The following is a 25,468-nucleotide window of genomic DNA, read 5'->3' as shown; positions in this document are numbered from 1 at the left end:
CCAGCGTTTTCTGTTGTTACTATTTAATACTATTTAATACTGGTTGGCATGTGATCAACTGAAAGAAAAAGGTTCTGGAGCCGTGCCTTTAGCTTTGCTACTGAGTCTTGCCCTGCAATTTCAGATCTTGGATTGGGTTAGTTGGGCTTAGGTTCACCATCTGAACTGTATTAACAGATGCTGCATAATTCAGACATATTTATAGGTATGTTATTAATTTCTGACATTCCACAACAAAGTATTTTGTTGGATCAGAACTTTGCACTAAAGTCTTTAGAGAATAAACATTGCGACAGCTTTTTTACAACTGCTTTTACTATTCGTTATTTGATTTAACAACATTATGGGGTCAAGTTTCCGCTTTGGGCACAATCGAGAAATTGCGTCCAAAATGCGCTTAAAATTGCGTTGTTTTTCCGATTTGAAGTTATGCTTCAAATTTCTGCTCGCATTCATTTGCATAATACCGAACGTAAAATTTCCCATGAATCAACACAGTGGAGCAGTGTGAATAAGTGTAACGATTAGTGACTGGGAACAGAGCCAATCGGGCCTCCAGTATCTGGGGAAGGGTCCAATAAAAGCCATTGAAAAGAAAATTCCTTCAGAGTGAGGCTGAAGATCAAAAGCTAGCCACTTCTCAATCTCTGCAAATTTTTCATTGTCTTGTGCCCTGCCTTTATAGTTTTAAGAGCATTTATCTTATTTATGGAAATTAATTTTAATTTATTAATGCACAAGTTTTAATGGTAGTGAGTGATTTCAATCTGCAAATTGATTTAACGACACTTTTCTTTCTTTCTGCAAACTTTTACTAACGTGCCTTGCTTAAGAGCATTGATCTGATTAATAAATTAAACTTAATTTAAATCAATGCATAAGTTGTAGGAGCATTGAGTCCCTAGTGGCTGTGCAGCGAAGAAAAAGAAGTGCAATTTGACGACCCCTCCCAATGGGTGCAAACAGGCGCAATCTCGCCATCCCCAATATTTCGACCTGGAGGTGTGGCTAGTTTTGTGGGCAGGGCCTGCTTCGGGCGAAGTGATCTTTGAACCAGAGTAAAAGATCACGGAAAGCATGAGTGCAAGTAGTTTTGGGCGTAAGTCACTTACGTTTTAAAACCACAATCTTTTGCGCTGATTTAGCCGATTATACCCAGATTGCACTGATATAACTAGCGGAAACTTGACCCTTATATGTCTGCAGCTAATTAGCAATCAAATGCTCATAATATTCTGTGGAAAAAGCTACGGTACTATCCTACCATTAATTTAGTGCTTCTTGTATCACTTTGGCTGTCTGAATCAGACAGTTCGGTAGCTGCAATCCCTATTTTTAATGGACTTTCAGTTTCAGATACTTCAAATATGACTGGTTCTTTAACTTCCCCAGGTTCAGTATGATATGGTTCTTCTACACCCCATCCAGAGTTACTTTCAAAATTTGGTACATTTTGCAAGCTTTCAAGGTTGCTCATAGCTGATGGTACTAAGCCCACGGTTCCCTCTGTTGTCCAATTTCCTTCTTGCAGAAGGCTTGTTGCTGCTTTTTGTGGAAATTCAGTGTTTCTACCAATATCACGAATGGAGCTTGTAGATTTCCACTTTATATTTGCCAAGTTATTGTCATCTTCAGCAGCAACATCATCAGCAGCAATGTTTTCAGGAGGATATTGTGTTGCTGATATCAGTGATTTGGACTTGGTGTCACTAGTCATTTTCAAACAACCGTGAACAAAATGTGGCACCCCAGCTGTGTACTTTGGACTACCTTCTACTTCACTCCATTCTTTTTCTGACTGGATACCAAACAGGTTTGATTTTTCTACGTCTTCGATGAAGGTAACTGGAAGTTGCCGTTCAATTTTCTCACAATAATGACTGTCGTTCATATTATTGGACGGGGTATTCTCAGTACAGGTCAGCTCTTCAAATTGGTCAGTTACTTTCCTCTCGTCTGAACTGATGCAGGCAAAATTCTGAAATGTGTTCTCTTCATTGATATTGCTTCCATTATCAATACTATTTACTTCTTTGGAAACTTTTTGATTTTTCGAGCGGGCACTGGATGCTGGCTGTCTTTCTGGACTCTTTGCTAAAAAATTCTGACATTCTGACAAACAAAATTCAATCTGACCTCTATAAAATGACTTTGGCATCGGCTTATTTAGGGGTACACATCTTGAGTCAGTGTTTAATGTAGATGTAGATCTTGTACTTGATATAGTCTGCGAACTGAATGACTGACTTTGACAAGAAAGCACTGGATGTGAATTATCCTGTTCCTCTGAAGTTGTGGTGCTGCAGTAGGATGTTGACATTTTATTCGTAACTGTTTGAGGCCGTCTCTTTGTAGATCTTGAAGAAACAGTTTTCTGTTCAAGTGTAGCTTTACTGACAACTCTGCTAATTTCAGTTCTTTGCTTGCTTTTTCCATTTTGACCTACTTTTATAAACCATATAAAACATTTATAGAATAAAGAAAATTAGAACTTTATAAATGTAGTTTAAAATCTGGGGTAAAGTACAGTCATTGTGGAAGTAAAATTTTATTTTGTACCATCAGAATAAAGCCTGCACAGAGTAACTATTTTAATTATACTCTATGAATAATTATGGTCTAATAATTTTCTATAATAATTGTTATTTAAATGATTATAAATTAGTGAGCATTTACTAAGATGACCCTTGACCAATCACAGCTCAACAATTTTAAGTTATGATTTGATGTAATTAGGCTTAAAGTGGTAGCAAAGAAAATATACTGTATTACCAATTATATCTCAGAAAAATGTCCAGCAGTTAAATTTTTGAAAAATTCAAAACTGAACTCTTACAACTTAAAAAGGTGACTTTAGGTGAGAGACATCTCTTATCTCTCTTCTGCCAATAGATGTCACCATTGCACTTTGTAACTCAAAGGGGGAAAAATTCAGCATCGCCCCGTTTGGGGCGCCATTATCGGCCGTGCGCTAATTATCGCCTCCGACAGCAAACTTGGCTTTTATCGCCCCTGGAGGTGATTGGAGCGCTAAATCAGGCGCTTCACACCTGTCTTAAGGCACAAAGGCCGAGGAGCGAGGCGCTACCTCAGAGCGCTGGCGAAGCAAGGAAGGGCAAATCAAAATGAACCTGCAAAGTGCTGCTCAGTACTCAAAACTCCTTCACACAGCGTTGAATCTCTCCAGAAGTCTCTCTCTCTCTCAGAATGCGTGGTGCAAAAATGTCACCGACAAAAAAAGGCAGGAAGCGGTCGCCTTTAAATAGCGCTCCCCTAGTCCCTTTCTGACAGCATAACGCTCCCCTCAACCTGTCGTTGCTAGCAGCAGGCGGTAAGGCAGGGGGCGCCACTCAATTTCCGGTCCGGGGCGCTAACAGGGCGTTGCGCATTCGACTGACGTCACAATCTGCCGGCGCAGGAGATCGTGGCAGTACTGTTTAGCGCTGCCGCAAAATGTCTAGTTAATTTCGCGAGCGGCGCAAACATCGCTGCGCCCGGGCGCTCGTTGCTTTGCGCCCCATTAGCGCCCTCTTAAGGCACTAACGGGAGGCACAAACAACTGAATTTTCCCCCAAAGTATTCTACAGCAACACATGGGAAAAATATAATACCCAATGTATAAAATATACCATTTTAGTAATATAAGGTACAACATTTGATGAACGATAAATGAGATGATTTAAAAATTGTGATATGGAACATAACCATTTTGTATGCTCAGTTCAAATCCACTGATCTAGTGACTAAACATCCAGAGAGCAAGGGCTGGATTTTAATGGGGAAGGCGGATTGGGGTTGGGGGGGGGGGGGGGGGAGGCCGGGTTTCCTGCAGGACCTGCCGATTTTAACGGCAGGGCCTGATTTGCATGCGAGGCCTCTGTTTTCCACCCATAGCCAGACAGGAAGAGAGACTGGCTGGCTCCAGGTGGGCAGGCCTGAGGCACTAGGCCACACAGAGGAGGGAGGGAGGGTTCGTGTGGGGGTCGGGCCGTTAAGAGGATCGGGGACAGATGATTGGGGGAGGGGTGAAGGGACGATTGTGGCCGGCCACCGGAGGATCGGGGCCAGCCTCCGGATGATCAGGGAGGGTCAAGGGTAGATCATGGCCGGCCACTGGATGATCTGGGCTGGCCTCTGGATGATCAGAGCGGTGGGTGAAGGGAAGATCGTGGCCAGCCACCGGAGGATCGGGGCCGGTCTCCGGAGAATCGGTTGGTGGGGGGTGGGGGGGGGGGGGGGGGGGCGGGGGCGGAAAGAGAAAATCGGGGCCGGCGTCAGCGGGGTGGGGGGGTTGTCTAGGAAGGCGATCAGAAGCCTTGTGAGGGGGGTCTCCGATTGTGGGGGTGGGTTAGGCACTTACCTCCTGGAAGCAGCAATCATTGCCTTGCTGTAACTGCCGGGTTTTACAAAGTGTGTAAAACCCGACCAGCTACAGGTAAAAACAAAATGGAGACTAAAGAAGAGGCTTAGTGCCTCATTAAAATATTTAAATTGATGCCTCGCCTCCTGGCAGCAGGTTGGTCACCCACCCTTGTCCCGTTCCCCCATCCCACCTCCATTAAAACCGGACATGGGTAGGTTGGAGGCCGGTTCAGGTCGGGTTTCTGATTTTTAACAATTTAACTATCCCCACGCTCCTAACCCAGTGACGTTAGGTTAAAATTCCCAACCAATTGCTTATTTCTCAGAAAATCCACACAAGAACAATACATTTTATCATACACAAGAGTGGTAATTAGGAACTATTTAATACAACCACTTATTTTGAATGATGGTAAAATCAATAACCCAATTTATTACATTTTTGATGGCACAGTACTTTGCAAAGGCACTGATTACGCAAAATCATGGCAGCAACTATACATTTATGGAGGGGAAACACATTGAAGGAGTTAACCAACTACCTTTTGTGGACTAAAGCTCTGGAAGTATTTATGCAGAGGTTGGAAGGATTTAAGGTTGCTATTTTCATGTTGGCGCTGGGCTAGAGTTGAAATAATAACAGAAAATTCTCAGTATATCTGCTGCCTGGATGTACATCACTTGTATGTCACAAAGGTCAACGCGCTATATTTGTAATGGCTGTTTACAATAACCTCGCCCTTCAAGTGTAAAATTCCAGTATGTGTGTGGTATCTTGAGGTGGCCATAGATGGAGACGGACACAGGTTAACTCCGTAACGTGGTTTAATCAACACTTGCACATAAAAGCTTCTGCCATGAGGCAGCAAAAACAAAGAGTACAACCAGTACAGACCAGACTTAACTCAGGAGACCAATTGCCACAGCACCACCTGGTGGATCAGGTTACTCATAACCTCCCAGGTTACTACAATGTGTGACTTGTCTGTCAGGTTATCATTTCAAGAATGTGAAGTGAAAATTAATTAAAATCGAGCAACAGATTACAAATTGAAAAACAATTCATAGTTTCTTTAAAATATTAGAATTCACATAATATTACACATAAAGTCAACATAAGCATCTGTTATTTTACTTTCTTTAAGTATGCTTTGAAATGTTTTCTGTTATATATGTAAAACAACAATTAGCCTAGCGATTTTAGCGAATGAACACAATGTACTTGTAAGACATTTGTTTGTCTGCTGTTTCATTGGAAGGCATTAACCCATTTAAATTAAATAGATGAACGAGTGTTAAAATAGCAAAGTAAAATCAAGTGTATATGTTAAGCATTCATCCATTAATATTGCCAACAGTCATTTCTGGGCTCATAAATAGAAAACAGGAAATAAAGTAATTTAAAAAGAATTAAGCTGGGTGACAAAATGGCCCGGATTTTGCAGTAGGAATGATGGTGAGGCTATCAGTGCTCACCGTTATTCTGGAGTAAATCAGACAGCAACTTCCGGCATCCACACATGCACGGTTAAATGCGGAAATCAGGAAGTTGCTGTCTGAGTTGCCCTGCTCCGCTACACTGGTACCTTGCCGAGAGATTCGGCATTACAACACATGGGTCCTGAATTTCCGATCGGAGGCTTCCTGTGGGCGGATGCCTCTGATCGGGAAAAAATCTACGAACTTACCTGCTGGTTCTGTAGATACTGAGGCTTGCAATCCTGGGTCTCTCCTCTTCGAAATGCGCAGAGGCCCAGGTATCCCAGGGGCACATGTGGTTCGCAAGCACCCCTGGGATCACATGGGCCAGGCGAACCAATGGAAGAAGGAAATCCCCCTTCATACTTTTGACAGGTCCATACGCACAGAACTGTCAAAAGTATGAATGGGGATGACTACAAAAATGCACCAACACACTGAAATAAATAAAGAAAAACCATTACATATATAAAATTAATTAAAATGCCATTTAATTAAATATTTTAAACAAAAATTTAATTAAAATTTTTTTTTAAATGCTTTAAAGGGGCTAAAAATAACCTGAACTTATTGCACAGGTTTTTAAATGTTTAAATGATTGAATAAAAATTATTTTAATGTTATTTTAAACTCTTATGCTGGTAAAAGCAGGCCTTATGCCTGCTTTTACCAGGCGTAAAAATTCTATGGTCTCTCAGTGACGGAAGTTGTGCAAAAAGCGCAACTTTCACCCGCAGAGGGACTTTTCTTGGGCATGCGGATGATCTGTCAATTGACAGATCGCAAGTGCCAGTTTTCAGCGCGTGCGTTTCGCATGCCTAAAAGTGGCACTTGCGCGGCCGCTACGGGCGCGTACACACCTCGCACGCACCCATAGGGGTTGGAAAATCCGGCCCATGAAGGAGGTGAAGTTGTGGTACTTACCCACTAGATATCCACTAAGCAGAGCAGAGAAAATTAGGGCTTGTCCATTCATCAGTAAGTGAACTTTTAACGGTCTTAATTACTATCAAACAAACTCTCTGGCACTGAAAATTTAGTTTTGCAAGTGTGGAATTTCATTCCTTCAGATTTTAACTATTGTTGAGTTTAAATTTTTTTTTAAATAAAACATTTTTTGTACTCTTTCTTTCTGTCTCTTTTATCTTTCTCTATTAATCCCATCGTTCTTTCCCTCTCTTTTTATTTTGCTTTCTGTACAACAACAACAACTTGTATTTATATAGCGCCATTAATGTACTAAAATTGTGCTTCACAGGGACTTGGGTGCGAGTTAGGACACGGGCAGCACAGTTTTGGATGACCTCAAGTTTACAGAGGGAGGTCAGTCAGGAGTGTATTGGAATAGTCAAGTCTTGAGGTAACAAAGGCATGGATGAGGGTTTCAGCAGCAGATGAGCTGAGGCAGGGGCGGAGTCAGGCGATATTACAGAGGTGGAAATAGAAGCACCTAGTGATGGCGCGGATATGTGGTTGGAAGCTCATCTCGGGGTCAAATATGACACCAAGGTTGCGAACAGTTGACAGGTAGAGATATGGAATCAGTGGCTAGGGAACAGAGTTTGTGGCGGGGACCGAAGTCAATGGCTTCGGTCTTCCCAATATTTAGTTGGAAGAAATTTCTGCTCATCCAGTAATGGATGTTGGACAAGCAGTCTGACAATTTAAAGACAGTGGAGGGATCGAGAGAGGTGGTGGTGAAGTAGAGCTGGGTGTCATCAGCGTACATGTGGAAACTTACACTGTGTTTTCGGATGAGGTTGTCAAGGGGCAGCATGTGGATGAGAAATAGGAGGGGGCCAAGGATAGCTCTTTAGGGAACTCCAGAGGTAACAGTACAGGAAATGGGAAGAGAAGGCATTGTAGGTGATTCTCTGGCTACGATTAGATAGATCAGAATGGAACCACGCGGGTGCAGTCCCACCCAGCCTGATGAGGGTGGAGAGGAGTTTTAGGAGGATATAGTGGTTAACTGTTTCAAAGGCTGCAGACAGGTTGAGAAGGATGTGGAGGGATAGTTCACCTTTGTCACAGTCACATAGGATGTAATTTGTGACATTGATAAGAGCCGTTTCGGTACAGTGGCGGGGTGGAAACCTGATCAGAGGGATGCAAACATGGAGTTCTGAGAAAGATGGGCACGGATTTGGGAGGTGACAACACATTCAAGGAAAGGGAGGTCGGTGATGGGGTGGTAGTTTGCAAGGATGGAGGGGGTCAAGGGTTGCTTTTTTTGAGGCGAGGGGTGATGACGGCAAATTTGAAAGAGATTGGGACAGTACCTGAGAAGAGAGAACTGTTAATATCAACTAACATGGGAGCCAGGAAGGGAAGTTGGGTGGTCAGTTTAGTGGGAATAGGGTAGAGAGAGCAGGAGGTGGGTCTCATGGACAAGATGAGATCAGTGAGGGCTTGAGGGGAGATAGGAGAAAAACTAGAGAAAGATGTGAGTTTAGGGCTAGGGCAGGGGGGGAGGGGGGATCCTGAGAGGAAGTTTGGCCCAGTGAGCTAGAGGAAGGCAGAGAAGTGGCATAGGCAGCTGATCGAAAGGTCTCAATCTTAGCGACAAAGAAGTCCATAAGCTCCTTGCACTTGTTGTTGGAGGTGAGGGTGGAGAAGACAGAGGAGAGGGATTTAAGAAGATAGTTTGTAGTAGAGAAAAGAAGCCGGAGGTTATCTTTGCAGTCCAGGAAGATCCTGGAATAGTGAGAAGTTTTGGCAGAGAGCAGGACCCGATAGTACTGTAATGAAATCTGTTTGTCTTGCCTGTATTCGTTCTTGCCTGTATTCGTTTTGCACTCATGTATATTACCCTCCCCCACACGGTGTATAGTTTCACTTCCTCTTTCCTGACTAACCTGGAGGGTTCCAGGTCTTGGCTCTTGGCTCCGCCCCTGACTTCTCTTACATAAAGATCCCAGGATCTGTATGACTCATTCCTGCGAGCCAGTCAGTGGCCTAGAAATTGAGTGCCCTTAGCGCCGATTTTGCGGCGCTAGAGGGCCTAGCGCTGCATTTGGCGCCGGCGCCGAAATTGCCTGGGGCCCTTACGCCGCGGTAGACCGGTAGCGCTGCGCCGGCACCGATGACGTCATCGGTGTGCGCAGCGTCCCGGTTGCCATGCCGACGGGCCCCAGCGCCGAAATTCAGTTGCGGCCGCCTCGCCCGTGACAGCCGCAACTAAGACTCTGGCAACAGAGTCTTACGAGTCTTTGCGCCGGCGCATTAAAGGCCCCGCGGCGGCCGGCCGCTTTCCCGCCGGCCGCCTGGCCGCAGCTCCCTCCCCGGACTTCCCCCCGCCCCCCCCCCGGAACAGAAGCAAGCCCGGCACTTGTCCGAGGTGCCGGGCTCATTTTTTAAAAGATTTTTGCGGGCCGCGATCGGGTGCAGGCAGCTCCTCCTTAAGGGAAGGAGGAGGCCTGCACTTCCCGAGCCTGCCGCACCGCATCGGGTGCCGCAGCGCCGGAATTGCGGCGCGAAACGGCAGTTAGCGCCGATGTACCGCCGCAAAGACCCTTCAGTAGCGCCGGCAGCCGTTTGGGCGCGGCACTGCTGAATTTTTGGCGCGCGCAGGGGGACTTAGCGCCGGCACTAACTTCCGGCGCTAAAGCCCTGGCTAAGCCAAAACTCAATTTCTAGGCCAGTGTGTTGAGATGTTAGCTCTGATCTTAGTGATTAAAAGCCAACTTGTTAAAGTCTATAACTTCTAGTTTTGTGGTTATTGAAGGCACATCAATTTTAATCACTAAAGAATACTAGGATGGATCGACTCCTAAAACCAGAGCGTCTGGACTTGGATCCACATTCTGCTGAAGCATCAAATCAATTTGGACACTGGCTCAAATGCTTCGAACTCTTCGCGAGGGCCTCATCCGCTAGCGAGGTAGATAAACTGAGTCTACTGACTACTCGCGTTAATCATCGGATTTATTCGTTCATCCGGGACGCCACCTCTTACACGGAGGCCATCACTATCCTGAAGGCCCAATACCAGAGGCCAGTAAACGAAGTGTACGCCAGACATTTGCTGGCTACACGCAGGCAGCGACCTGAGGAATCAATGGACGATTTCTTACAGGGCCTAAAGGACTTGGTCCGGGACTGTAACTGCAAGGCCGTGATGGCCAACGTGTACTCTGATGAATTGGTCCGCGATTCCTTCATCACGGGCCTCAAATGGAATTATATCCGGCAGAGACTGCTGGAGAAGGAGGTCCTGGACTTAAAAAAGGCAGTGGCCACTGCGCGATCGCTGGACGTGGCCCAGAAAAACTCTGACTCTTATTCTTCCGGCCATGCGGCCCTCACCGCCTCGTGCGCGCCAAGCGGGCCGCCATCTTGGAATCAGCCATCTTCCCCATCCAGGTCTCAGACCAGCTCTACACCGCCGGAGTCCCCACACAGAAGTTCACCCAGGAGTCCTACTACAGCGGCAATGTCTCGAGGCCCGAAATGCTACTTCTGCGGCCAGGCCAAGCACCCCAGACAACGATGCCCAGCGAAAGACGCTACATGCTTCAAATGTAAGAAAAAGGGGCATTTTAGCAAAGTCTGCAGGGGGAATCCGATTTCCAACTCCGTCACCACCTCGTGCGTGCCGTGCGGGCCGCCATCTTGGGATCCGTCATCTTTTCCCGACTCAACGGCCACCCAGGGCCCAACAGTGGCTTCGATCACGGTGGATCAATCCAGGCCACACCCGTTGACAAAATCCATGATGGACATACAGGTAAACGGGAATTTAATGAAATGTTTAATTGACTGTGGGAGTACCGAGAGTTTTATCCACCCTAGCCTGGTATGGCAGCACTCATTAACGGTAACCCCTACACGGAGCAGAATTGCTATGGCTGCTAAGCCCCACACTTCGGACATTTTGGGCTACTGTGTGGTAACACTGACTGTAAAAGGCATGGACTACAACGACTTTAAACTCCTCGTGATGCCAGAACTCTGTGTTAATGTAATCTTGGGCCTGGACTTCCAGTGCCACCACGAAAGTGTCACGCTAGCATATGGTGGGTCCCAGCCGCCACTCACAGTCTGCGGCCTATCAACCTTAAAAATCAGCCCGCCCTCTTTATTCGCTAATCTCGCTCCGAACTGTAGGCCCATAGCGACCAAAAGTAGACGGTACAGTCTGGAAGACAGACAATTTATCAAGGCGGAAGTGGACAGACTCCTGAGGGAAGGCATTATTGAATGCAGTACCAGTCCGTGGCGTGCCCAAGTAGTCATAGTTAAAAATAGCGAAAAGAAACGGATGGTAATTGACTACAGCCAGACTGTTAATATTTATACCCAGCTGGACGCCTACCCTTTACCCCGCATATCAGAAATGGTCAACCAGATCGCGCAATACCGAGTCTTCTCGACTATCGACCTCAAATCCGCGTATCACCAGCTCCCCATTAGAACGGAGGACCGCCCATACACCGCCTTTGAGGCGAACGGACGCCGCTACCATTTTCTCAGAGTGCCCTTCGGGGTAACAAATGGGGTCTCGGTCTTCCAACGTGAGATGGACCGCATGGTTGACGAGAATAAACTACAAGCTACCTACCTCTATCTGGACAATGTCACTATCTGCGGGCACAACCAGCAAGACCACGATCTAAATCTTGCGAGATTTTTAAAAACTGCCCTAAAGCTGAATCTAACCTACAACGAAGACAAATGTGTCTTCAACACAACCCGTCTCTGTATCCTCGGCTGTGTGGTGGAAGATGGGGTAATTGGACCGGACCCTGACCGATTACGCCCCCTAAAGGAACTGCCCCTGCCACACAATCCCAAAGCTTTAAAAAAGTGCCTGGGATTTTTTTCGTATTATGCCCAATGGGTGCCCAATTACTCTGATAAGGCCCGACCCCTCATTAAGTCGACGTCCTTCCCACTATCAGCTGAAGCTCGGGAGGCTTTCACCAGTATCAAACAGGACATTGAAAGGGCTGCACTGTGTGCAGTGGATGAAAGCATTCCCTTTCAAGTCGAAAGCGATGCATCAGACTTTGCTTTAGCTGCGACCCTCAATCAGGCTGGGAGACCTGTGGCCTTCTTCTCCCGAACCCTTCAGGGACCTGAAATCAGGCACTCTTCTGTCGAGAAGGAGGCACAGGCTATAGTGGAGGCAGTGCGGCACTGGAGACACTACCTAGCCGGCAAACGTTTCACCCTGCTCACCGACCAGCGGTTGGTGGCTTTCATGTTTAATAACAAAGGGGGAAAATCAAGAATGACAAAATACTCAGGTGGAGGATCGAACTATCCACGTTCGACTATGATATTATGTACAGGCCGGGAGCCCTTAATGAACCCGCAGACGCCCTATCGCGGGGAATGTGTGCCAGCATTCATACGGACAAATTACAGGGTCTCCACAATGACCTCTGTCACCCAGGGGTCACCCGACTATACCATTTTATAAAGTCCCGCAATCTGCCCCACTCCATCGAGGAAGTCAGGGCAATGACCAGAGCCTGCCACATCTGTGCGGAATGCAAGCCTCGTTTCTACAGGCCTGACCGTGCACACCTTATCAAAGCCACACGGCCATTCGAGCGCCTAAGTCTGGACTTCAAGGGACCCCTTCCCTCTGCCGACCGTAACGTATACTTCCTCAATATCATCGATGAATATTCCCGCTTCCCCTTCACCATTCCCTGCCCAGACATGACCAGTGCCACGGTCATCAAGTGTCTCGGTAATCTATTCTGCATGTTTGGCATGCCGAGCTACATACACAGCGATAGGGTGACGTCATTTATGAGTGACGAACTGCGCCAGTTCTTGCTCTCAAAGGGGATAGCCCCTAGCAGAACCACTAGCTACAACCCCCGGGGTAATGGGCAAGTGGAAAGGGAGAATGCTACTGTTTGGAAGGCTGTCACGTTAGCCTTAAAGTCAAAAGGCCTTCCGACCTCCCGCTGGCAGGAAGTCCTCCCAGACGTGCTCCACTCCATAAGGTCTCTGTTATGTACAGCCACTAACGCTACCCCTCACGAAAAGATGTTCATTTTCCCCCGGAAATCGACCTCGGGTATATCTCTACCCGCGTGGCTGACGTCTCCGGGGACAGTACTATTGCGGAAGCACGTGAGAGGCCATAAAACGGAACCCTTGTGGAAAAGGTACAGCTCCTCCATGCAAACCCTCAGTACGCCTATATTGAATACTCTGACGGGCGAGAGGACACTGTTTCCATAAAAGACCTCGCTCCCTCGGGGAGCGGAGAGAACGATGAGAGACTACCCGAGGAAGACCTACACCAAAAAGAGACAGGACGCCCGGAGGTATCAATACCCAACTTTAACCTGGAGGACACTGCAGATAACCTGGAAGACACTGCGGAGGCCCGGACAGCGGAGGAACCAGAATCCACTCCCCTAGAGGCACCCCAACCGGCTTTGCGCCGATCACTGAGAACCGCAAAACCTCCTGACAGACTCACTTATACCAACTTTTAAGAAACATCACCCCGATGGACTAAATCTAAAGAAGGGGTGAATGTAATGAAATCTGTTTGTCTTGCCTGTATTCGTTCTTGCCTGTATTCGTTTTGCACTCATGTATATTACCCTCCCCCACACGGTGTATAGTTTCACTTCCTCTTTCCTGACTAACCTGGAGGGTTCCAGGTCTTAGCTCTTGGCTCCGCCCCTGACTTCTCTTACATAAAGATCCCATCATCTGTATGACTCATTCCTGTGAGCCAGTCAGTGTGTTGAGATGTTAGCTCTGATCTTAGTGATTAAAAGCCAACTTGTTAAAGTCTATAACTTCTAGTTTTGTGGTTATTGAAGGCACATCAAGTACTTTATGTGGTCCAGCCAGAGTTGGCAGTGAATGGCTAAACATAGAAACATAGAAGATAGGAGCAGAAGTAGGCCATTCGGCCCCTCGAGCCTGCTCCGCCATTCAATGCGATCATGGCTGATCATCCAAATTCAGTACCCGGTCCCTGCTTTCTCCCCATACCCCTTACCAGTTGTTTAAACCATATAAGAACATAAGAAATAGGAGCAGGAGTAGGCCATTTAGCCCCTCGAGCCTGCTCCACCATTCAATAAGATCATGGCCCTTCAAGTCTATGTCATTTGGACTTCAGGGAGCGGAGATGATGTCCGTACCAGGGGTAATGGCCAGAGTGAGAGAGAGCAATGGTTTTAATGGGGACTAGGGCATCCAAGGTGGAGGTGAGGGTGTGGTTGAGCAGATCAGTAGCTGCAGAAATGTCGTGGTGAATGGAGGGACAAAGGCTAGACAGTTGGGATTTTAATAGTGCAGTTGCAAGTGAATTAGGAGAGAGTTTTTTCCAGGGGCGGACACAGGAGGAAGTAAGATTGGGAGGGGAAGGGGGATGTGGGTGGAGAGCGATACAAGGAAGTGGTCAGAGATGGCCTTAACTGTGATTGACACGATGGGAGTAGCGAGGCTACATGAGATGACAGGGTCAAGTTGGTGGCCATGAATATGGGTTGGGGAATTTACACGGAGGGAGAGATTAAAGGAGGATAGGAGGGCAGTGAACTCAGATGAGAGAGAGAGCATGATGAATTGAGATGGAGGTTGAAATCACAGAGGATGAGAAGTCGTTGCTGCAGAGGCTGAGGGAGGAAAGCAGCGAAGATATCTCGATGAGAAAACTTTTATGGTACTTGGGTGGGCGTTAGAGAACAAGGATTTTAAATGAGAGGTGAGAGGGATGGAACAATATGAGAGGCTCAAAGGAGGAGAAAGTGCCAGAGGAATAGGGGGACAGACCAAGGTGTGATTTAGTGATAAGAGCAACCCTGTCCCCTCAATGGTCTGGGCGGGGCAAGCGGTGGAAGGTATAGCCAGGCAGGGAGGCTTCATTTAGGGGAAGTTGTAATCATCCCTCAGCCAGGTTTCCGTCAAGGCCATGATGTCGAAGTAATCATCCACAATAAGCTCATGGATGTCAAGTGAACCTACATTTAGACAGAGATGCGGAGAGGGGCGGTGATAGCTCATCCACTGCCAGAGTCTACAGGGTTAGCACTGGGAGTGGTGAGTTGGACGAGGCGGATTGACAAGATTAGCCCCCAGCCGGTGCGCTGGGTGGGAAGGTCAGCAAGAGAGTAGGATGGGACAGTTGGGGTTGCTGCTCATAAGGAGGCTGCAATGAGTGGCTCAATGGACCCTTCGGAGAATGCCAAGAGAGGTACATGAATTTATATCAAATTAAATATTCTAACTTACACTTCTTGGTTTAGACTCAGCAAGGATTCTTCAGTTTGATTGGTTGAATATACACGTTGTTGCTTGCCTGTTCACACAGGTCCCAGATGACCTGCTGAAATGGCTCTCTAATTACTGCAAGTTGCCGCGAAAGATCTGTGGGCAGTTGTAAGCGTAATGAACGGCTCTCTACTGACCGCAAAATCCAGGCCAATATGTTGGGAGCCCAACATACTACACAATAGTGTGGTAGGATGTGGATTTGTGCCCATAATCTTCCCTATGTGGATATCCTGATTAGAGCCATGCTGTTGTGGACGTCACCAAGCAAGGAGAAAATCAGAGCGTAACACTGATTGAGGTTTGGGAACAGTTTCTTGTTAGTTCTTTTTCCCAAGGAATAGAAATAATCTGGGGTGACCCAAGAAAGCCGGGGGGAGGTCGGGGGGGGGTGGTGGGGACGGAGAGGGTGCAGGGTGATTAGTTAAATAAGCATTAGACACGTTTGAGAAATGACTCTTACTATCAAAGAGTAAATGCAAAAATCTTCCTTAAGCTGTGGTAAGTGTAAGAATTTATAATATAGCTATAATTACAATAATAAACAGTTTTTATGACTCAGGTTTTCTGAGTGGAATTCATGCATTTTAATGGATCGTCATCGGTGATAGGATTGGAAAATCCAGGCCGATATCCTTCTCCTTTGCAAGGGCTAAGATCTTGAATCTAATTAGTGTAGGATTCGGCTGCTGCGAGTTCCCACCTGTTCACAGCATAATCTTCTTTGTTTAGTGACTTAAAATGACTTCGTATATTTTGCTCTTTAAAAAAAAGCCATTAAGGAAAAAATATATAAAGAAACAGAGTACTCCTGTTCCTCTGCCAATTCTGCCATTTCAAATATTTAGTTAACAATATTAACCAAGCAACTGTCCCGTACCTCTAGCAGCTTGACCTTCCTTTTTATAGCACTGCATGTTATGATGATGAATGCAATAGACTCATTAGCACACAAGTTATCACATCAAACACAATATGGCTTGACAGAATGTCAGAATTACTAATGTAAAACATTTTTAGTAATAATTTTCTTTTTTTAAAGTCCTCCCAAAAAAGTCTGTCAAGTCTAATTTGGGATGTTGCAAATCTTTATTTAAAATAAGAAATAATACTGTTCTTTGTTTTAGTCTATAAATATCTCCCAGGAAATTACTTTAAACTTTAGAAGCTCTTTGTATAACTCATTTGACATGTAAAAGGACACTGATCTCATTTTACTATATGCTGAGAATGACTAATCACTGGAAGAATCTCCAGCAACAAAAAGTGTTGATAGCTCTGCTGAAATGTGGCATTGCTCTGAGCCTCTGCACGCTTATATCAACTATCAAATATCAGCAGGTTGCGTTATTTAGTAATGATACACTAATCTGTGCAATCTGTCAAAGAACATTTAACAGTCTGATGTATGAACAAGTTACTGTTTGTCCTTTGCAAGAGGTGGCCACACATTCTACACTTAGCTAATTTAAGCTATCAGGTATCAAGAAAACAATACTTCAAAAGGTGAAACTATTTTATGCAATTGCTTCTGCAACAAGAGTATTTAATCTGAAAATTAACTTAACAAAGGCTAGATACATTGTTAATGGTTATTCTACTTTTTAATAAGACCATTTTGAGACACAATTAATTTCAATTATTAGACTGTATATTCACTGCATATTCAACATTCACTTCTGGTTGTTAAGGTCACATGTACCATCACAAGTACAAAAGAAATGAGAATAACCCTGAGATTTAACATTATATTTTCTATATAGAAGTGGTTCCCAAACTTTTTTGGCTGAGCACCTCTTTGGAGATTCATATCCCATGTGTGCCCCTCCCTCCTCTTCCTAAGATACGATGGCCCTGAAATTACTAAGTAATGCAACCTGCTGATATCTGATAGTTGATCTAAGCGTGCAGAGCCTCAGAGCCATCATAACCCTTCTGAAAGGCCCCGCAACTCCCGGGTTTCCGCATGCGCTTGCGTATTGACAGATCTACTGAACCGAAAGTAAAATAAGTTTTGCTGCCGCAGAGTTGGGCTATTTGCCCAACAACTGCCCAGAAATTGCCCACGAAACTCTTATGCCTGGTAAAAGCAGGCATTCATCAGTGTAAGGGTTATTATAAACCTTAAATGAAACATTTAAAAATAAAAAATGATGCACAAAAAGTTAAAATTCATTGATGCAAATATTGGCTTGGATTAAAATGTTTAAAATATTTTTCAAAAAATTAAATTTTTATTGTATTTGGTGTAATGAAGGAACTTTTAATTAAATTTGAAAATCAGAACATTTATGTTTATTATAATTGTGTAAATTGTTTAATTATTTGGTGATTCCATTGTATGTCATTAGGGGATTCCGTTCGGAAATGACTGCAATTGAATCCTCCTTTGTGATTGGAGGGTCTGGCCCACATAATCCCAGGGAAGCTTTCAAACAGCCTGCGTCCCTGGGATCAGTGGGCCTTTACGCTGATGTCCGCCTGGAGGCCCGAGACCCGAACTCTCTGCAGCCTGGGAGCCTGGAGGTAAGTTCAGAAATGTTTCACGGGTCAGAGGCGTACTCCAGAGGTACGCCTCCAACCACAATTTCATGGCCAGTATTTTTATTGTTAGTGTACAACTCAGGATTCGTCAACAGTTTTGCCACTTTAACTGTTTTAATTCTGCCCTCTTACACTTTTGAGTTTTAAGATGAAGTTCAATCATATCATTAGAACTCACTGGCTGGAAGATTTCACAGATTTACATGTGTAGACAGTTTCCAGCACATTTCTGCCAAAGTAACGCCAGCGACGCATGGGCAGATGCAAGCAATTACCCAGTCATTATGACAGTGTAAGCAACTTCACTGAAAGGAAAACTGTGAGCCACACCTCTCTTCGGGTTGGGGATGCAAACTGGGTGCAGGAAGAACAATCCTCTCCAGACGGCACTAGAATTGGTCTGTGATCAGGGTGTTTGGAGATGGAACAGGGAGACTCCATATCCTCTCCATCACCAAGACTGTCTACTTCCACCTCCGTAATATCGCCCGTCTCTGTCCCTGCCTCAGCCCATCTGCTGCTGAAATCCTCATCCATGTTTTTGTTACCTCCAGACTCGATTATGCTCTCCTAGCCGGCCTCCAATCTTCCACACTCCACAAACTTGAGCTCATCCAAAACTCGCACCACATCCCGTTCACCCATCACCCTTGTACTCATTGACCTACATTGGCTCCAGACCACCAACCCCTCAATTTTAAAATTCTCATTCTCAATTTCAAATCCATCGATGGCCTTGCCCTCCCTATCTCTAACCTCCTCCAGCCCTACATCCCTCCAAGATGGCCATGTTCATCCAACTCTGGCCTCTTGTGCACTGCACCCCCCACCGTCACCCCACTATTGGTGGCCGTGCCTTCATCCATCTAGGCCCTAAGCTCTGGATTTCCCGCTCTAAAACTCTTGGCCTCTCTCTCCTCCTTAAAACCAACCTCTTTGACCAAGCTTTTGGTCACCTGCCCTAATGTCTCTTTCTTCGACTTGCTGTCAATTTGTGTCTGATTACGCAACTGTGAAGTACCTTAGGACGTTTTACTACGTTAAAGGCACCGTATAAATGCAAATTGTTGTTGTAATGAATCGTTGGGTTGCTTTGGAGGAGGTTAAATACAAGTTTAAATTTTTTGTGCAAACATCAATGACCCATGAGTGTAGATGTAATTATTAATTTATTTCTCAATTTAAGATGATGCCAGCAAGCAGCAACACAAAATCCAAGCATAGTGTTCTGGACCGATGGACATTATGTGCCATTCTGGACATTTTTACATGCAATAGCACCCTCTGGTGGCAGTTATTGTGTTAACAGTTGTATGCTGGCAAGGTCATCTGATCTTTCTTCCTGTGTGAGGTCATTTGACCTTTGTTCCTTTCTTCCTGTGTGAGGTAATTTGACCTTTGTTCCTTTCTTCCTGTGAGAGGTCATTTGACCTTCCTACCTTTCTTCCTGTTGACCCCAGGAAGCAGTTTTGCCAGGAAGAACCTGACTTGAGTAATGGAGAATCTGCTATGAGAGGTTCCATTTACAATCTAATGTAATCTGATTTCATATGTTAGGCCAAGCGCAATATCTGTGAGTATCTTTGTTCCTTAGCCATAATAGCAATGTTGTCAGAGTAATATTTTGATAATACTATGTTTATAAAAGGTTAATATTTAATAGTTACAGAAGTTAGTTCAAATGTTAGTTAGTTATACAATTAGTCCATTCTACTGTTGTAAATATGTTTATATCTTGTGTAATATCGAATGTGTAGTACTCAGTTTATGTACAAAACATACTTTGTCTTTGTTTACAGTTTCACAAATTTGTTCAAGTAAAGGCTTCAAACAGCAAACGGCTTCAGAAGAATTATTTTGAATAGAGTGTTTAACTTGCTGGATAGCTAGATAGGAGCACGTCTAGCGTGGCCAGTACAGTGAAAAGATATCAGTGAAAAGATATCAGTGAAAAGATATCAGTGAAAAGATAGCAATACGGCTAGCTGTGAAGAGCGGAGCAGGAGGAACCCAGAGTAAGCCTTAACCTCGTAGAGCACATCTACCTCACATCAACATGTCAGAAGATAATAACGAAAATGCTTTGCAGCAAGTAGAAGACCTTAAACAGGCAGACGAAACTGTAGAACGTGACAATCGGTCTATAAGCTCCGGTTACTACAGATCGCAAGTTGGTTCACGGTTATCGGGTGGTTCTAGAGTAAGCATAGCCATCGCCAAAGCACGGGCTAAGCTAGTAGCAGCTCAAGCCAGAGCTGCGCATACGGACAGTGAAATAGAAATAAAAGTAAGACAGGCCTGTCTCCAAGCTGAACCCCAAGCAGAACAGGCCCGGCTCCAAGCAGAACAGGCCCGACTCCAAGCAGAACAGGCCCGACTCCAAGCTGAATTCCAAGCGGAACAGGCCCATCACCAAGTGGAACGCCAGGCTGAACAGGCCCGTCTCCAAGCCACATTAGACGCTCTGCAGCAACAAAAAGAGATAGATGCTGCATTAGCCGAGACACAAGTATTCGAGGCAATTTTGGAGGGAGCTGATCCCGAGTCAGCTTACAAACCTTTAATTCCCGTTCCGTGGCAGAGTCCACGACAGCGCACCATAGATTACGTGAGCGACCATGCCGACATACAGTTTACAGGAGAAAGGGATGGAGGCCCGCACATCTCTACAGATGCAAACACTTTGTATAACATGCCACAAGTTGCCAACCAAGGTCAAAGCAGACGGCGTGCCTCAAGCCGCAGAGTCTCCGCCAGCAGAACGGAAGACATGGTGCAAAGGAATAGGACGCCGAATAGAGAAAGTCAGAGGCAAATCCCCTCTCGGTTCCTTGAGACCCCCAACAGAGCCCCCAGCCAAGGCAACCCTGGCACAGGTCCCAGCACCTACGACCTCGCCAAATACCTTGCACGCACCCAGCTGGTGACTTCGGGGTTAATCAAGTTTGATGACAGGCCGGAGAATTATCGGGCTTGGAAGTTCTGCTTCCACGATGCCATATCGGGCTTAGACCTGTCGGCAGGAGAAGAGCTCGGCCTCCTTATCAAATGGCTTGGCCCAGAGTCCGCCGGACAGGCCTGCAGGATAAAAGCGGCCAATGTGGGGCAGCTGCCAGAGGGGTTGAAGAAGGCTTGGGTGAGGCTGGAAGAAAGCTACGGCTCGCCCGAAGCCATTGAAAGGGCTCTCTTTGACAGGTTGGAGAACTTTCCGAGGTTGACGAGTAAGGAACCCCAGAAGCTCCGCGACCTTGGAGATCTGCTGTCGGAACTCGAAGCCGCAAAGCAGGACGGCTACCTACCCGGTCTATCGTACTTAGACACTTCCAGAGGGGTAAGTCCCATCATTGAGAAGCTTCCATTTAACCTGCAGGAGAAGTGGATAACGTTTGGATCAAAGTTCAAGCTAAAGCACAACGTGGCATTCCCACCATTCTCGGCGTTCGTTAAATTCATCCGTAAAGAAGCCAAAGCCAGGAACGACCCCAGCTTCAACTTCTTCTCCTCCCACCCAGCACTTGCCAGAAGAGACAAGTTCGACAGACATGGAAAGACACCAATATCTGTCCACAGAATGCAAGTGTCCTCAACTGAGCACACAAAGATTCAGAAGAAACCTGAGGATATGAGCAAACAATGCCCTATCCACAACAAGCCCCATCCTTTAAAGAAGTGCAGAGGCTTCAGGGAGATGTCCCTGGAAGATCGGAAACAATATCTTAAAGAGAACTCTATATGTTTCAAGTGCTGCTCTTCCACGAGCCATCTCGCCAAGAACTGCAAGGTGGATGCAAAATGCACTGAATGTGAAAGTGATCGGCACGTTTCAGCACTACACCCAGGCCCAGCTCCTTGGGAGTCAGAGTTGCCTCCTCCCGCTTCAGAGCACGGCGGGGAGAGAGAGGGAGCTGCCGGTCCAGAGATTACATCCAGGTGCACCGAGGTGTGTGGCGAAGGAGTGAGCGCAAGAGCATGCTCCAAGATATGCCTCGCTAATGTGTACCCTGTAGGACGTCGCACACTAGAGAACAAGCCATCTCAGGTGAGCACACTCAAGACTTCCATCTTGGAGAATGGTCGTCCAAGCTACCTTACCCCATGCAGTAGATAGATCCGCGTGGTGTTTGACTCCAGTGCACCATATCAGGGCATCTCTCTCAACGACGTACTCCTCACAGGGCCCGATCTTAACAACAGCCTCTTGGGAGTGCTCATGAGATTCAGGAAAGAGCCCGTCGCCATCACTGCCGATATCCAGCACATGTTTCATTGCTTCGTGGTGAGAGAAGACCACAGAGACTTCCTCCGCTTCCTGTGGTATCGGGACAATGACCCTAATAGAGACATTGTGGACTACAGAATGCGTGTCCATGTCTTTGGGAATAGCCCGTCCCCTGCTGTCGCCATATGCGGACTAAGGAGGGCTGCCAAGGAAGAAGACGACGACTTTGGCAGTGATGTGAGAGGGTTCATCGAACGAGAGTTCTATGTCGACGACGCACTGAAGTCATTCCCGACCGAAGCAGAGGCCATCAGTACCCTCGGACGAGCCCAGGAACTACTTGCACTATCCAACCTCAGGCTGCATAAGATAGCCTCTAACAGACCAGCAGTGATGGAGGCATTCCCCCCTGAAGATCGTGCTAAGGACGTCAAGGACCTAGACCTCTTCACTGATGACCTCCCCCTACAGCGTAGCCTAGGGGTGTCGTGGAACATAGCAACAGACACATTCACGTTCCAAGTCCTAGACGCCAAGAAACCCTTCACACGTAGAGGAGTGCTCTCTACAGTCAACAGCCTATACGACCCTCTTGGCTTCTTAGCCCCTGTCACCATACAAGGCAGGCTGCTCCTCAGGGAACTCTCCACACGCGCTGAAGAGTGGGATTCACCTCTCCCTGAAGAGATGGTAGCAGAGTGGGACAGATGGAGAGACTCACTCCAAGACTTACAGGAGATCCAAATACCTCGCTGCTATTCGTCTTTCTCTCCCTTAAATGCCCAATTCAAAGAGCTTTGTGTCTTTGCAGACGCATCCGCTAAGGCCATTGCAAGTGTAGCTTATCTGAAGGTCACCACTCAAGAAGGACAAAGCAAAATCGGCTTCGTCTTTGATAGAGGCAAGTTGGCGCCCCAGCCAGACCTCACCATACCCAGATTGGAACTGTGCGTAGCAGAACGCAACCTACCCCCTCACCGCAGTCTACGGAAGCTGCATCCTATCGTCGACACCAACGGACCGCCTCTGAGGTGGTTCTTCTTTTGTCGCCAGAGGACTCCAGTGACAAGTAGAGTTCGGACTATGTGGAGTCGTTAATGACCCCAGACGGGGAGTATTCTGGACCGATGGACATTATGTGACATTCTGGACATTTTTACATGCAATAGCACCCTCTGGTGGCGGTTATTGTGTTAACAGTTGTATGCTGGAAAGGTCATCTGATCTTTCTTCCTGTGTGAGGTCATTTGACCTTTGTTCCTTTCTTCCTGTGAGGGGTCATTTGACCTTCCTACCTTTCTTCCTGTTGACCCCAGGAAGCAGTTTTGCCAGGAAGAACCTGACTTGAGTAATGGAGAATCTGCTATGAGAGGTTCCATTTACAATCTAATGTAATCTGATTTCATATGTTAGGCCAAGCGCAATATCTGTGAGTATCTTTGGTTCTTAGCATAATAGCAATGTTGTCAGAGTAATATTTTGATAATACTATGTTTATAAAAGGTTAATATTTAATAGTTACAGAAGTTAGTTCAAATGTTAGTTAGTTATACAATTAGTCCATTCTACTGTTGTAAATATGTTTATATCTTGTGTAATATCGAATGTGTAGTACTCAGTTTATGTACAAAACATACTTTGTCTTTGTTTACAGTTTCACAAATTTGTTCAAGTAAAGGCTTCAAACAGCAAACGGCTTCAGAAGAATTATTTTGAATAGAGTGTTTAACTTGCTGGATAGCTAGATAGGAGCACGTCTAGCGCGGCCAGTACACATAGGGTGACCATTTTCTAAACCTCGTCCGTGGACACACAGGGTGGGAGCACAGCAAAATAGCCAGGCCGCATTTCAAGAAACCTGGCATGATGACTTTGTTGCTCTGCTAGTGGAATACGCATAGAGACAATGCCATTTTCACTTTTACACCGAATCTTGAATCTTGCGTGTGTTCTGGCATTAGTGCTGTACCATCTAAACTCGTCCCGAATACCCTAACTTTTAATTTCTCAATTTTAAATCTGTTCCAAACAGACTGAGATTTTCCATATAAGGTGTGAAACACCCTCTGTCTCAGAAGGTTTCAGAAACCTCTTCCCGGTGGGAGAATTTAGAGCTTCCCTTATTCAGTAGAAAAAAACACGAAGCACCATAGTGATCTGAGGTAAAGTAAATCCACTCACCCACCAGCTCTCACCGTGCCCTCGGCTTCTCCCGTGCATTTTAAAGGTTCCGCCCTCCGGCCAGTCACTATTGGCCGAAACATGGAGTCAGGTGACTCAATCCCCCAGAGTGCAGTGCGGCTCGAGCTATCAATGGGGCCTTTTCTCCGACGTGCTGCATTGTGCGAAGGCTGGCCCGCCACCGTCACCTCCGTTCAACCAGCTCCTGGAATCCGTTCCCGAGTTCAAACCAGGTGGGGACAAGCTGAGAAACAGCCTGAGAAAACTGAGGAGAGTGCTACAGTGCCACTAATTGAGAAAATTACTTGAATTACTTGCCAGCAAGTTACAACTGGCTATCTCTTTGTTACACCCATATCCTTATTGGGCCCCTCCCCACCCCCCACACCCTCCACTCAAGGGACTGCGTCGCCCAGTTTGGGAACCTCTGCTATATAGCAATTGCCACAGTAAGCAGGCCATGGCTTAATCATGTAGAAATATTAAGAAAGACATTCATATTCAAAATTACTCCATGCATATGGCTGCCCTGATCCTAAAGCATGTAAAACTATTGTGCAAATATGCACAACCGTGCCTTTGCCTTTATGTAAGAAAGAACTTGTATTTGTATAGCATCTTTCACAACATCAGGATGGCCCAAAGTGCTTCACAGCCAAATAAGTATCTTTTTGAAGTGTAGTCACTGTTGTAATGTAGGGAAACATGTGTACCCTCCTGTGAATTACATACTAAGGAAATATAGAACTACACCAATATATAAACCAGTATTCAGATTTCCCTTTAAAGAACTGTCAAAACAACATGTTATTTGTTTAATGTTTGATTGTTTCTCTGTTTGGATCTGTAATGATGAAATGAAGCTTTAGAGACCTGAAGCAACTCTCATCTCAGGTTCCAGCTTCTGGTAGCCTGGCACTGATACTAGCAAGGGGGTGCCAGGCCCATGTCTGAAGTTCCCTCGTGAAGGAACTGGAGGAGCCTCAAGGAAACAGGCTCACTGCAACTCTCGGAGAGACAGTGACATCGGTGCCCTCTCCTTGCAGCCCAGTTGTACTCGGCACAGACTTAGAAGTGCTACTAGTCGGTGTCATCACAAAACTAATAGTACCAGGGAGGTCTTGGAAGCTCTGTGAAAGTGTGCTGTTCATCTATTGAAGCATTGGTAGATGTCACTCCGGAAGCCACTGATATCCTTAGAAGTTCTTCCTGGCATCTTGATGCTGCAACAATTTCCCAGCTGTCACAGTCTCCAGGGTGTTCTGCAGGTCAGGTGAAATATCCTGCAACATGTTGTAGATGCGGATAGTGGACACCTCCCAGTGATTCAACATCACAACTACATGCTTGGAAATTATCTCTACTGCCTGCACATGAGATCGTGCTCCTGAACCATTGTTCTTTTGAAGACTGGGTACCCTG

General features: G+C 45.9%; 1 protein-coding gene across 1 annotated transcript in view; it reads right to left on the bottom strand.

Annotated features, from left to right (window-relative positions):
• The window catches only part of LOC147110641 (uncharacterized), a 180,457-nt gene that overhangs the window by 5,551 nt on the left and 149,438 nt on the right, over window positions 1–25,468 (bottom strand). Inside the window, exon 11 of the mRNA XM_086000826.1 lies at window positions 1,265–2,442. Within this exon, the coding sequence (XP_085856952.1) occupies window positions 1,265–2,442 (1,178 nt within the window). The remainder of the gene's footprint in view (window positions 1–1,264; window positions 2,443–25,468) is intronic.

Source organism: Somniosus microcephalus, chromosome 11, assembly GCF_052327205.1.
Source record: "Somniosus microcephalus isolate GS21.2 chromosome 11, FLI_Smic_1.0, whole genome shotgun sequence".
Lineage (NCBI taxonomy): Eukaryota > Metazoa > Chordata > Chondrichthyes > Squaliformes > Somniosidae > Somniosus > Somniosus microcephalus.
The sequence above is the reverse complement of the archived record's forward strand: the minus strand, read 5'-3'. Positions and strand labels throughout refer to the sequence as shown.